General features: G+C 43.9%; 1 protein-coding gene across 3 annotated transcripts in view; it reads right to left on the bottom strand.

Annotated features, from left to right (window-relative positions):
- myo7ab (myosin VIIAb) overlaps nt 1-14,986 on the bottom strand; it is a 41,773-nt gene that overhangs the window by 24,751 nt on the left and 2,036 nt on the right. For all 3 annotated transcript variants that reach the window (XM_061740325.1, XM_061740324.1, XM_061740323.1), the window contains exons 2-9: nt 14,830-14,931; nt 9,281-9,349; nt 6,262-6,375; nt 5,687-5,839; nt 4,178-4,362; nt 2,794-2,915; nt 1,719-1,861; nt 1,138-1,251 (exon numbers count right to left, since the gene is read on the bottom strand). In XM_061740325.1, coding sequence (XP_061596309.1) covers nt 1,138-1,251; nt 1,719-1,861; nt 2,794-2,915; nt 4,178-4,362; nt 5,687-5,839; nt 6,262-6,375; nt 9,281-9,298 — 849 coding nt within the window. In that variant the 5' untranslated portion in view covers nt 9,299-9,349; nt 14,830-14,931. The remainder of the gene's footprint in view (nt 1-1,137; nt 1,252-1,718; nt 1,862-2,793; nt 2,916-4,177; nt 4,363-5,686; nt 5,840-6,261; nt 6,376-9,280; nt 9,350-14,829; nt 14,932-14,986) is intronic.

Raw genomic sequence — 14,986 nt, forward strand, 5'->3', positions numbered from 1 at the left:
GGAGGTTCATTTGAGGCCACGTCTCCCACAAACACACCTGCTGTCAACTGACAACACCTGAAAGACAATAACTGAGAAACCGCAACAGGTACTTCAACCCTTATGACGCCACTTGGTGCGATTAGATATGATGATGTTCTTTGCGTCTTTCAGTTTACATTCATTTTTCTAATGGAGAAGACATATCAAGACATCTGTTCGCTTTGTCTTTAAGTAATGTCCCCAACCTCTTTCTGAATTTGACTGACGGTTAATACAACTTTTGAAGTGTGAAGGCTAAAGAGAAGCTGCAGAGTTGCTTTGCAGCAATTTGGTGCCCAATCATTCAGCTTGTCGGTAAACTCTCGTTTAACAATGTTGCCAAGCAACTGTCACCAAACCTACAGCTACTGGGCCTTCTGGCTCCGGCCCCAAGCATTTGCCTGGCAAGCGCTGCCTCTGATTATGCTGGCAGTGTCCAAGCATTCGTTTTCATTCATATTGTATCTTCATAATTCAGTCTGCTTGTTTGTGTCCTCTTGAAGAAACAGCCGAGATGTTTATTTTATCTCATATACTCTAATGTTAATGATAGATAGAGTACCCCTTCATACTGGCCACTAAAATCCGGCTGGTAGACGGATAAGTCACGAGTGCAACTGTGTTACCATCAAAGACACACTTTTGGTGTTGAAGAGAAGGAGCAACAAAAAAAAAACAACAAAAAGGCAAAACGAGGGTCAACACTGAGTTTGGAGGTAACGAACAGCAAATAAAAAAAATGTGATGCAGTGCTTTGTCAAGGTTTCTTCTAGATTGATAAGTAGACCAGATTGTTGTTGCTAACGTATGCTCATCTGGTAGATTTCTATGGTCGGGAAGGTCGGGGTGGATTTTGTGCACTTTGTCTTTTACTGGCGGATGCATACATTTCCTGGTGATGTGCTGCCCCCTGTGGGTTGAAAGTGATTGCACTCACACGAGGTGTCTTTAAGACCAGGTAAGAATTAGACTGAGAAGTTGCTCTATTTTCTCCCCCAGGTGACTATAAAAGGCAGATTGTAGTTTAGTCTCTTTGCTGCAGCTGACCACCCCCCATTGGGCTGCCGTAGCTGCCCGGGTACAAGCCGGCTGCTGCGCTCGCAGCTGCAGACTCACCATGGTGAGGTAGGAGTAGTCCGTGGCCAGACCCAGACCCAGCTTAGCCTTCATCTCTGGACCCATGCCCCTCAGCATGCAGTAAAATACGTGGTAGTTCCTCTCATCGGGAGCCTGCGGGGTGAAGAAAAGAGAGGTCACGTGGACCAGGGGACGTCTATATCTGAATGTGACAGCGCGGGTTTAACCGTCATCAAAAACACGATCTCATGACACGTTTGTGTGTCTGAAAGCAGTTTAAAGCAGTTTACTTCTCAACAGCTCCTCCCATCAGCTTTAACTGTCTTACACTTTATTATTTATTAGTACTGAGTGTAAAAAATGTGAAATATTCAAGAATAAGAGTTTACACACCAGACTAGAAGTAAAAAGATAAATATATAACAGTCGTACCCACAAATGCAAATTTATCTGTTCCTGCCACACTAATATTACTGCAACAATTGTTAATTATTATCATTTCGGGACCTTTTTTTTTTAAAAATCGACATCTTCAGTAGGGAGGGAGGGATTTTTCTGATTTAAACAAACAAAACCGAGCTGACATTAACCTCCACAGCTGGGATCACCTGGCACCTCACCTGTCGACAGACGCGAGATTTCTCCAGCAGGTACTGCTCTATTTTGGCTCCTTCGATGGCGCCTCGTTTGCTGAAGTGGATATCGACGTACTTCCCAAAGCGGCTGGAGTTGTCGTTCCGAATCGTCTTGGCGTTGCCGAAAGCTGAATGCATCGATGAAAGAGTGATCGGGGGGTGGAGGAGAAAACACAGACTCAGCATGCAGCCTCAGACACAATGATGAAATGTGTGAAAGTACAGAAGCTTATTAGGAGAAACAGGAGACAATAACACAAACGGTCACATTTATTCTTGTCTTTAAAAGCTTTTAGGAGCATGAAAAGTATTTAAAATGCTGAGAATATAGCTGGAAATGTAATCACGTACAAAACCACCAATGCTCAATGTAAAAAATTACTTTAAAAGGGCAAAAGTTAAGATAAACAATATATTACTAGAAATTGAATCATCAGAATCAGTATGGGACACGAAGGTAGAGCAGCATCTACAACCAAACACTGCCGTCACAGTACATGAAAGCCTGGTGGCAAACACAGGTCACTGCTTTTTCAGGTGATATAATGAACACCTGGACAGCAGGTGACGTGAATGCCAGCTGTGTACAACTCTCACCAAAACACCTGTGGACAGATGCAAAACTGTCCCCAGAACATACGTGAACAGGGGCACAACTCTCATCAGAACGTATCTAGTCAGTAACTGACTCAAAAACTTTTTCCAAGCCAGTTTATTATTATTATTTTTATTAATGATTGTGTTGAGCCACTTTTTAAAAGCAATGTATGTTTGCATAAGATCATTTAAGTAAATAATCAATTTATTCTACTTTTGTCAGTTTCAAGTTATTTCAATGGGTTTTGTACTTCTTTTAAATCCGTCCACATGTAAATAAGACAGAAGTGGAGACTTCATCAGTAACTTGCTTCAAAATATAAAGAGCAAAAAGAAAAATAATTTTAAAAGTAAATAATTATATGTCAAAGAGGTTATTGCATTGTATTTAAATATTTCATGAAGGAAAGTGTTATGTCGTTAAAAGACTGGAAAACGTGAAGTCGTGACGTTTAACGCTGACCTTCCAGAATGGGCGTGGCCTCCAGCACCTGCTGCTCGATCCAGGAGTGCTGGCCGCTGATGGCGGCGAGGAACTGCAGTATCAGCTTGGTGCTCTCCGTCTTCCCGGCTCCAGACTCGCCGCTGCAACGCACGGGAAAACCAAAAGACAGATCAATGGGTTAGGGTCTGCAGACAGGTGGAAAAACATCTGGCCGTCTCATAAACGCTTCAAGTTAAGGCTGAATTATGGTTCTGCGTTAAATCAACGCAGAGCCTACGCCGTAGGGTACGCGGCTACGCGGGAGGCTCTCCGTAGCCTACGCCATAGCCTGACGTGCACCTCCCAAAAAATGTAACTACGCACAGAGGCGACGCAGTTCCAACGCAGACCGAGAGGGCTGTGATTGGTTTGCTTGGTAGCAACGCATTTCCGGTTCCAGACTGCGCCATCCCCGCCATTTTTAAACATCTTGTTGTTGTACACGGACAGAACATTATCAACATGGACCAAGTCGAGGAGCGACTCATTGAGGAAGTCCGTAAAAAAACCCCAAAGAATCAACTAGAGTCGACGATAAACCATTCAGGAAAAGAACGCAACCCCCTAGCGTTCTGGGGGGGAACTGCACCGCAGCGAAATGGAGTGACGGAGAAGTCCGAAGGGTTCACGACGGCATCACGGCAACAGCGTAGGCCCTGCGTTGGTTTAACGCAGAACTATAAATCAGGCTTTAGACGTTAACCACAGGCCCTAAGGTGCATGACCCCTCCAAACCAGAGGTGTATAATCCAGGTGTCATAAAGTAAAAACCCTGCCATGTTTCTGGATCAGCCTGTACATTTAGAGCAGGGGTTTTCACTAACCACCTACCATCTACCTGCAGAGGAGCTGGTTTAGTGATTGGTTGGAACAACTGCTGGTCTGGATTTTTACTTTATGGCAACTGGATTATACACCTCTGCTCCAAACATAGTCAGTGAACCTAAGAGTCAGTGAAGTCCAGTTTTAAGAGTCTATTGCAGAAGAAGACAACAATATAATCTAAAATGTTTATTTGGCTTCTTGGTCTTCCCGTTTTAAAGTCATCCCAAAAATATCAATCAAATATTGATTATCTAAGATTGAAGTACGACGTGAGCTTTGGTCTTTTATTAAACAAAGGGTAAATCACCTAAATAAAACCTTTGCTATCTCAACAATTGTTCTTTAAATGTTTCATGAAAATGTATTTTATTTTGTGTGAAAATTTGTGTGAAAAATGTTTGTTGGAGGATCAAAATAAGCATCTTTGGAGACAAAACTTATTCATCCAAATTTTTGTTGACTTTTCATCCAAATCCATTTTTCCCCATCTGCTTTCACCTGGCAGGTTGGGTGAGGTCAGACGGGCCCCTGAACTCACCTGATGATGCAGCACTGGTCCTTGTTGTTCCTCTGCATGTTGAAGTAACAGTTGTCTGCGATGGCGAATATGTGCGGTGGCATCTCGCCGATCTTCTTGTTGGTGTAGAGGCGGATCTGGTCCGGAGTGTAGATGGGCAGCAGCTGGTAGGGGTTGACCGCGATGAGGATCGAGCCCGTGTACGTCTGCAGGAGCCCGGAGACAGGAGACAGGAGACAGGAGAGACAACGCTTCATCTGGAGAGCTGCGCTTATAAAACGTCCCTTGGGGACTTCCACATTTCATTCAGCGTGTAAAAGCTCTGCTTTTATGTTTCCAAATCAATCGGGATGATCACCGACAGGGTCATTGATCACAGCATTCCTGGTTTCTGTTTGACACTCTGAGTTCCTTCACTCTAATTTAATTTAATTAATTGTAAAGTATGTATTTTAACATTGACATAAAGTGGATGCTGCACAAGTGAAGACTAGCCATCAACATCCCGATACTCCGATATGCTTGTCTTTTTAATTCCAACCATCCCAATCTAAATAACTACTTCCTATCTCCTGACGAAACCCTCCCAGATCGACTGTCCTCTATTACTGATTACCCCAGGTGCTCTTTTCGCTTGAACCTTTTCCACCTCTGGTCCTCGCATCCCCGACCGCTCCATCTGCCTCCCATTCATTCCCAGACTTCCTTGCTGCGACCTACCATCGTCCGTTTCTCTCCAGGTCTTCTTCAACCGTCTCCTTACTCTCAGGAGAGATCATAATGCTAGCCCCTGTCTGAACTTATCTCTCGATCACCATAGCAACAACAAAGCAGCTCAGGCCATTCCTCGATGCAGTCCCACTTCCACCTGAAACCCACCCGCTGCTCCTACTGCTGCTGGAAGGTGCTGCTGCACACACGAACGAGCATTCATCACATTCAAGACCATGAGCACGTCTTTTTGCACACATTTTTGTTTCATACTCAACTTTCCACCACAACTCGTTCTCATGAAAAGACAAACATCCCCAAAAACCAACCCAAATCTGACCGGGGTACTCACAAAGTAACACTCCATCCCTCATACTTCCTGGTTTAGGGCCCCAGATTAGCTCAGTCTAGGTGAGAAGAAACAGTTCACTTCCTAAACTCTGCAACCACAGCACCGCGACTGAGAACAACGGACAAGTAGAGTTAGAGTGGCTTGTATCATCAACTTTTCATCTAAAACTGATGGAAGAAATTCTCCGTTCACCGAAGAAACCGACCGGGCCGTTAGGACTTTGGTCTTAACATCGGGTTTACCAACAAATCTTTTTGTCAGTCAATGTCCATCACAGAACAAGGAAGAGGCGCCACTCTGCTTTATTTACTGAAATAAGTAAAGGCACCTGCTGGAGGTCGCTGGAGGTGCTGCAGCACACAGATTCACCTGAATACGACCAAGAATTACTGGGGCCTGAGACGTGACATAACCCTGTCAACCTGCAGGTGAATGTGGTGCGTTCGGCTGTCGGACGTAGGACTAACATAGATGACGCGTTCGTTGTAACGGATCAGCAGGTTGCGGAGGATCCCGGCTTCGTTGAGGTCGCCCAGCCGGATCATGTCCTCCACCCCATGGATGGAGGTCGGGTGCATGGGCTTGATGTTGGTGGCATTCTGAGGGGAAATCCAGTGTTCCTGTGTGAGTGGAAGGAAGTGAGACGTCAGAGCACAACAACGTCTGTCTTCAACTGCCAGAGCTAATTCCTGTGGACCAAACAACTGATGAAGGTGTTTGGATGAACACCGAAACGTCTTGTGTTTTTAAGTATGTTTTAAGTCCAGAGTTTTTAAAATAAAATCCTTTTTAGAAGAACTTTCTACCTGGATAAATGAATCTCCACAGACACAACAACGTCTGGTAAACCAAGCTGACACTCCAACTATCCCTCGCTTCATCTCAAGCATTTAAAAGTATCTGACTATCGTGTTTCCTTGCCTCCTTCACTTGGAGGAAGGAAAAGAGGTGATACTAGGAATGGAAGTCCTCCTTTCATTTCCTTTTCCAGGTCAATCCATCACAAGGACAGCTGTGGTTTGGGGAGTCGGCGCAGACTTACCCGGCCTTCATCGTCCAGAACCTGGATTTGCCCAGAATCGCAGAGCTTGACTACCGCTCCCACCGGGACGACGAACTCCCGGCCCGTCTTCAGGTCCAACCACACATAGTCCCCCTGCAAACACAAATACTCACATACATCATCAATTTTCAATGCAGGAACAGAGTATGTTTGCTCTGTTTTAAGACGAGAAAAACAGACAGAGAGAGATAGAGATAGTGAGAGAGAGAGAGAGAGAGAGAGAGAGAGAGAGAGAGAGAGAGAGAGAGAGAGAGAGAGAGAGAGAGAGAGAGAGAGAGAGAGCTGTATATAGATATTGTATGCATGTGTTAGATATTTGGTGTTGCGTATTTGTTGTAGTTGTATTGGTGTTTTGTGTGTTGATTGTGTCGTGATTTATTGTATGTATATGTATGCTTTCGGCAACAATGGTTACCGAATTTGAATTGAATTGAATTGAGAGGGAGAGAGAGAAAGAGAGAGCAAGAGAGAAAGAGAGAGCAAGAGGGAGAGAGAGCAAGAGGGAGAGAGAGCAGAATCTGGAAGATGTAAGAAAACACATCCGTTGTAAGGTTTGGGTTTGGTCCTTCAGATCTTTTAATGATTTTTGGTTCATGTGTGTTTACTATAACCAAACAAATGTCTTATTGTGATGTGAGCAATTTGTTCTGAAAGGTGAAACAAGAATTTAAAAGTTTTAGGGCTCAAATATTTTTATTTACTTGTACAGATTTAGTTCAGACTCGCTTTAGTGGACTGTATCATCCACAAAGAAACAGAGATGCAAACCAGAACTGCCTCCACTGCTTGGTTGTGCCTTGAAAGTCTGTCCATAAAAGTTATAAACAGAACTGGTAGCAAAGTACACCCAACTGTCTGAGGGCCGCCGAGGGAAGGTGGAGTATCTTCTCCAAGTCCACAAAGCTCACATGGACTGGTTGTGTCTGCACCAGGACCACGGCAAGTATAAAGTATAAAGTACTTTAAAGAGCAAGTATAAAGTATAAAGTATAAAGAGCTGGTCAAGTGGGGATTTCCACAATAATTTAGCTATAGAAGGGGGACATCGATTTAACGGTAACAGGACCAGTTAATGATGATCCAGTGTGATACATCATGCGTCTTCGTTCATCTGAGGTTGTAGTTGTGTTATTTTCAAACTTACATGACTGTCCCTGTAAGTCCGGATATGATTTGGAGGAGGGTTGTCCCTCTCCACATGACTGTATGTTGAATAACAGTTGCATCACAGACCCGACCTGCCTGCTTTTACACCTGCCAGCAGACTGAAAGGGAGGATTTGGTCTGAAAAAGGCTTAAAACCTGAACAATTTCAGCCCGGAGGACCTGACGCAACACACGGGTGCCTGTTACATCAAACAAGGTTTTACTTCAGTCAAATGGAGCTGAACCCTGACAGTTGGATAAAATCCACGTCCCAATTACACACTGGCAGCGTGATAATCAGTCCAAATAATTCACTGATTAGTCCTCCTGAAAATAAAAATAAAGGAAACAAAAACTCAGGAAGGGAATTAAACAGATTATAAAAGATTCCTTGATTTTTGAGGAAAAAGTTCTCGATCGTAAAAAACAACAACAAAAACATTTTAGTGGGTCATGTCACGTTAATACTCGCTGTTTGGCACCCACGCAGAAAACAAATCTGCTGTTACATTAAAGTGGTTATTACGATTCCTTCTCCGGGTCGCAGGAGCTTTGAACTGATGTTGGCACTCCAGCCATAATATCTCCCCCAAAAGCCCAACGACGACCTTGATGGAGAGTCGGGTGTACAGATCAGTCAACTTCAGGGATATTTTCATATAAACCTAATATGTTAGACTGGACTGCAATCGAGCTTAACATGCAAGAGAAGAAAAAATTTCAAACAGTTGGATCCTGCATGCTGGAGAAGTCGTTGAATCACCTGAAACCCTGTCAGAACCCTCCAAGGCACCTTATGGCGCTTTTCCACTAGTACCTACTCAGCGCGCCCGACTTGGGAAGCCTCGCCACGCCTCGTCCCACCTCCACCCGCTTTGTCCTTGTTTGTTTTTCGTCACCCAGGTGAGAAGTGGGCTGGTTGGGGTGAAGCTGCTGTGACGTACTCGATTGCGCAACCCCTTTGTTTGTGTCGGCGCTGATGAGAAATCAGCTGGAGCCGCGAGCGGCTGAGAAGAAAACAGAGCGCCTGGTAGATCTGGTCGTTCCTTATCGCCCGTCTACATCCCTTTTTAATTCTCTCGTCAGCCACCAGGTTTATGAACATCTGCACCTCAGAGTTGGATCATCAAACAGACGTTTGCACTGTATAATAAAATCGCTGCGAGCCGCGAGTTGTTCTCGCGCTGACTCCCGCTTCCTGATACAAACGTCTGACGGCCCCGCCCCCGACCAATCAGTGGCGTGGAGGGTGATGACGTCAGATACAGGGCCGACTCAACACGCTCAGAACCTCGAATAGGTACAGAAAAAGTACCTACTCGGCCAGCCCTTACCCTTCTCGGCCCGTAGTGGAGAAGCGCAAGACAGGAGCGTGGCGAGTAGAAGCGCGCAGAGTAGGTACTAGTGGAAAAGGGCCATAAAGGTCATCATGTTGCTATTTGGCATATTTGTTTAAAATGATTTAAAAGACATGAAGTTATAAATGAAGGATTCTTTCAAAGGTTCTTTGTAGGAAAGGTTTGTTTGAGTTAAAAAAAGGGAAAAGGGAAAGGCAGGCTAAGCTTTTAGATAACTTAGCCGTCAATAGTTTCAGATCTTTCTTTGCAAGGAAGGTCAGGCCTTATAATTAGCCCATAATAAACAGCTGATGGAGGAGAAGCTTTGAGGATTTTATAACCGTTTAAACTCTGGTATCCATCTGTCCAACCGCGATGCCCGTGTGTGTGTGTGTGTGTGTGTGTGTGTGTGTGTGTGTGTGTGTGTGTGTGTGTGTGTGTGTGTGTGTGTGTGTGTGTGTGTGTGTGTGTGTGTGTGTGTGTGTGTGTGTGTGTGTGTGTGTGTGGTGACCTACCTGCTGCAGAATGACCATGATTCAGCCGCTGGTCGGTCCCAGGACATCAGACGTCACCACGTGTGGACTCTGCAAGAGGGACAAGTCACAGACGTCTCAGAGCGGAAAAACAAGTCACTCCCAGTCAGACGTTTGATTGTTTTGTACGTTTTGAAACCTCAGAACACTGACTTGACCCAAACCCATCCGAGCATTAACGGGAGCCAGGACGTGAACGGAAACGTGCCTGGAAAAGTGAAAACTAGCCCACCACTCTGGACCAAAACTTTAATTACGGGAAAGATATGTGCAAAATGTTGGACGTTGGACTTTAGGTTGAAGAAGAAATATCTATCAGAAATAAAGTATTTCTCTAAAACTGTAATTTACTGCTGAACGAGTCAACAGACATGCCATTTACGATCTTACTAGCGGGCAAAATAAAAAAATTAAAATGTGCTTCCTGCTGTATACTGGAAATATCCATAGTTAAGAAAGAAAGTTTAATCTTAATTAATACATTTCCCATCAAACATTTACATGGTGGTCTGAAATGGACTGAACTGAAAGAATGAGCCAACTGTCCATTCAAGGCAAGCTTTTGCTGAGTTACAGTAGTTAGATTGTGGGTTTCCAGACTCCTGCTCAGAGCCAAGACTGGACGTTGCTCTCGTTCTTTTATTCACGGACAGAAGAAATTAAATATAGTACTAAAAGTGGTTTAACAGTTGGAGTTTCAGCTCCCGGTGTAGGTTGGCAAGCTGCCTGATCTTAAACATAAACCTGTCCAGCCAGCAGCACGTAGCCACGATACGAGCTGTGACTTGGTTCAGACGCTACTGAACCCCGAGGTCTTTGGTGTGAACTAAACTGAACTGGACATTTGTAGATATGTGAGGACCGGTCAAGCGCAGAGATGACACTAGCGTGTTAAACACAACAACTTAATCTCCGGTTTATGTGGCATTTGCTCCCTGTGCCGGGCGCTCCAGGGTTTAAGGACAAGTTGGCCCAAACGTTAAACGGTCGAAGATCATTTTGAGCCAGTGAAAGAATGTAGGTTAGCTGGTTTTCTTGTGCGGTTCGGTCGTGGAACAGAGCATGGAGCATTAGACTCCACCGCAAGATGCCAACTCCGCAGTGACGCAGCTGTGAAGACGCTGCTCTGAGACCCGTGGTTGCCGTGGACGACGGAGCTCACTGGTGACAAGGCGGGGGCGGATCAGAACTGAGATATGAGCAGGTACTCGTTCTTTAAATTTCACTGCTGCCCAGCGTTTCTCGTATCCCGTCTGGACGGAGATGCTACACAGACCACAGCAGCAGCCCTGGAACCGGTCTGAACCAGGATTCATGGGGGGGGCTGGGTTTTTCTGGCATGTTTCATCACATGTGCTCCTCCTCGTGACTCGGTTGCTGCTTTAACCGCTAATGATGCACAGCGCTAGCAGCTAGCACGCGTGAACGCTCCCCCAATTAGAAAAAGAGCCTTACCGGCTCATAACAACAACAATACATTGTGTTTTCTTTTGTCTGCAGCAAATTTAGACTTTTCAATCACAAAATTTAGGAAAAAGTTTGCTGTTATTTTTAAACAACTTGACCCTGAGAGCTCAAGCTGCACAGTTCAGTGTTTGAGGCCAATCTTGGTAAATGGCAACAGTAGACAACTGTGGGCATCATGGGGGTGTGTTTACCGCTCACATCCAACAGGCCTTTTTCCATCTTTTATGTGTATTCATTTTATATCACTTTTTTTAAAGACCAGAGGTGGCAATAATTGTGTAGCACTCACAAAATACAGCTTTTCTGTTGTTTTTGTTCATAAACACGAGCTCAGTGAACTTTGAACTATGATGTATTTTACTGATGATTGATCTGAAGTCAAATCAAACAACACGATTTTGAAAAGTCTGATTTCTATTTGCTCAGATTGGCTCTCAAAGTTGTTGAAAATGATTTAAACAACCTCTGATCAGATGGTTGTTCGGCAAACAACGACGTGAGACTATTTTGCAGGTTCTTTTAACTTCGACACGTTTTCACACAGTAATGAAAAGAAGAACCCTAAATGCTGAGTTGTGCAGATTAACATGAGACTTTTAAAAAGATTTAAGGTTTGGACTCCAGTCTCGGACATCTCTTGCAGCAAAAGCACATTTCTTTATGACGCTGTCATATAAATAAAAAGATCTGCAGAACGGAGGGGAAGCAGCAACGACAAAAAAATCCCACATCTGACAACAGTCACGTCTGTATGAAATTACACACATTCACACATCACCCGGATGAGGAGGCTGTGAGGGTCTTTTCACCCACCCACCCATCCATCCATCCATCCATCCATCCATCCATCCATCCATCCATCCATCCATCCATCCATCCATCCATCCATCCATCCATCCTCTACACCTGTTCAACCCCATGCAGGGTCTTTTCTTTTCGGACCATCAGTAAGTTCAGTTGTGCTGCTTAAACTGCAAACCCAGAGCGGTGAGGGGGATTTGGGGGGGTGTTGCAGGGCTGGGGGGTCTGGCTGGGGCTGTTAACGGCTTACACGGATTCCTGGGCTAATCCCGTTGCTTAAGTACAAGGCTGGTTGTTGCAGTTGTGACTGCTGAATCATTTTCTCCCCCACCGAGCCGCCCTTCGTCGGTTTCCACCGTTCACAACGGCGGTGAAGAAGAACTGCACGTGGCAGGAAAGTCCCAAAGCCCCAGAGCTTTACCAGAAAAGGTTTGAGCTCTTACGTTCAGTATTTTGCAGCGTACCTGCCAAGCGTAGGTAAATGCAGGAAGTTGAAAACAGTTAGTTTGGGGCTGTAATACAATGAATAGTTCAATCTGGATATATTATTATAGCAGGAATGATTTGGGGGAATGTAAAAGTTAAAGTTAATAAGTCGTTTGTGTGGCTAGAAATCTCAGCCTATACAAGTGATGAAGAAGAGCATTGTAGTGGGGGAGGGGCTATGCGTATTAATGACCCACTGGTGGTTTGCTAAGTAGACTAACATTTAGCTGGATGTCAAAAACTCCCAATAAAATAAATCCGTATTAAAAACAAAGATTTGATTTATCCTTTACTAAAAAAAAAGATGCAATTTGGGTTAGAACGTTTATTTTCTATTTTCTGATATTACATAAACTACTGTAGGTAATGTGAGAAACAAATCCGGTCCGCACAGCTCAAGTTTTCACCGACAGACAGTATAAAACAATGGACGAAGCATTTTGGTCACATGGCCAGAGGAGGAAGTGATAGCGGCTAGCCAATGGCTGAGCCGACTGTCAATCAGTCATATTAGAAATACATGTATTCTTTGATATAAACTCGGCTGACGTGGTACAACAACATTCACCCCCCTCAGAGGTGCTTAGGGTGTGATATCAACTGATTGAGATCAAGATGGATTTCTTCAGCCAGGCTGTAAATATGTTTATTTCTGCTCCAAAGTTGGACGTTGGACCTGGGAGTCACTTTGGAGCCTCCGGCGGTCAGTCGACCTGCGACGACTCTCAACCTGGAGGTCCGGCAGCTCGTTTCCACTGATCCTGTTGCAGCTCCTCCTGGGGGGGGTGTTTGCACGTTCTCTGAGGCCTCAGGTTTCCATAGTAACGTAAGGGGGAGGGAGACTGCCTGGAGCCCGACCGAGAGATTAGGAGGGGGGTGAACGTTGGATGCGTTCACATTGTCATGTCAGTAACTGAATTTTTGGGGAGTTGCAATCAGCTGCATTCGACAAGTTTGAGTCAAAACAAAAGACTTTTCAACCATACGTCTGAATTTCAGGCTCAACATGAGACAAAAAAAGTAGAAATTGACCCGGTGGTGCCCGGGAGGTGATTGGAAGTGACGAAGTGAGCGATTTCTGTTTGATCAGTATCAGCTGACATCCTACAGACAGCCTTGAAACTTTTTATCTTATGATTTATTCTAGTTGTGAGTAAAAACATTGATTCAAAATACTGAGAAGTCTAATGTTTTTTATTTCCCACATCAGGGAGCAGATCATGATGTCACAGTCACAGGGGAGCGTGATGTGGATGTTCAAAATGTATTACTTTTTTATTTATAAGTGATAAAAGAAAGACATTTGTACAACCTCTAAGGTATTTATGAAAAAACTCAGAGCAAAAACAGACGACAAGTTTGATCCCAACCTTAAAACAAGATCAATCAGTAGCATGAAACTATAAAACAAGAATGAAGCCGGTAGAACAAGCAGTCTGCAGGCTCTGACATCTTTCAATCACTAATTACAGTAATTCAGTTGATTACATGTCCACAAAAGACAATTTCATCATCATACCTCTACTCTAGAAACCAGAACTTCTGAGATGGACGTAGAAGTACGTAGAAGTAGAGAAAGACGTATGTAAAAGTAGAAGTAGGTAGAAGTAGAAATACAAGTATGTAGAGGTAGAAGTATGTAGAAGTAGAGGTAGACGTATGTAGAAGTAGAAGTATTTAAAAGTAGAGGTGTGTGTAATTATTGTGTATAGGCAATATTATGTTTGCATAATGTTATGTTGCACACATTGCATATATTAACTAGTCATATTTAAGGAGAGGGGGTGAGAGTTTATACGTTTTACTTCTTCTCACTCCCTTTCGAATATGTACTCACTGTGTATGTACTAACTGTATGTTATGTCTCAAGTTAAGACGATTGTCTTATTTCTTTCTTTTTTTTTAATATGATTCATATTCGAAATAAACACTACTACTACTACTACTACTACTACTACTAGGTAGATGTATGTAGAAGTAGAAGTAGGTAGAAGTAGAAATACAAGTATGTAGAGGTAGAAGTATGTAGAAGTAGAGGTAGACTCATGTAGAATTAGAAGTATGTAGAAGTAGAGGTAGACGTATGTAGAGGTAAAAGTATGTAGAAGTAGAGGTAGAGGTATGTAGAAGTAGAAGTATGTAGAAGTAGAGGTAGGTAGAAGTAGAAATACAAGTATGTAGAATTAGAAGTATGTAGAAGTAGAGGTAGATGTATGTAGAATTAGAAGTATGTAGAAGTAGAGGTAGATGTATGTAGAATTAGAAGTATGTAGAAGTAGAGGTAGATGTATGTAGAATTAGAAGTATGTAGAAGTAGAGGTAGACGTATGTAGAAGTAGAGGTATAGGTAGACGTATGTAGAAGTAGAAGTATGTAGACGTATGTAGAAGTAGAAGTATGTAGACGTATGTAGAAGTAGAAGTATGTAGACGTATGTAGAAGTAGAGATAGACGTATGTAGAACAATTTGAATGCGGTCATCACTTTCATTACTAATTGCTGTGATGAGCAGGGAAATGTTATCTCACTGGAAAACAGCCTCACACGGGCAGCACCTCTGTGTGTAGAAATCATCGTCGTGGTGATTTCAGGAAATTCAAGACTAAAACATCACAACCCCTCAATCCGAGCAGCTGACGAGACCCCGAGTCAACCTGCTCGCAGATCTCCACACGGAGGCCGACAGCCTGCTAATGCCCGGGCTGCTAATCTGCGTGTGTGTTGTGTAGAGGCATTAGCCTAGCATGTGCGCTTCACATGTGTCGCTGGTGACTCACATGGCAGGGATTCAGCGGCGCCGGCACAGACGGGTGTGAAACTTTCATCGTCGGTTGAGAAAGTGGAGGAGTTTCGCTTCCATGAGCGCTGGTGTTCAGAGCCTGCAAAACAGTGAGAGTGTTGATGCTATGGGGGAGCGTTTGTGTGTCCATAGGT

This window comes from Cololabis saira, chromosome 14 (assembly GCF_033807715.1).
Source record: "Cololabis saira isolate AMF1-May2022 chromosome 14, fColSai1.1, whole genome shotgun sequence".
Lineage (NCBI taxonomy): Eukaryota > Metazoa > Chordata > Actinopteri > Beloniformes > Belonidae > Cololabis > Cololabis saira.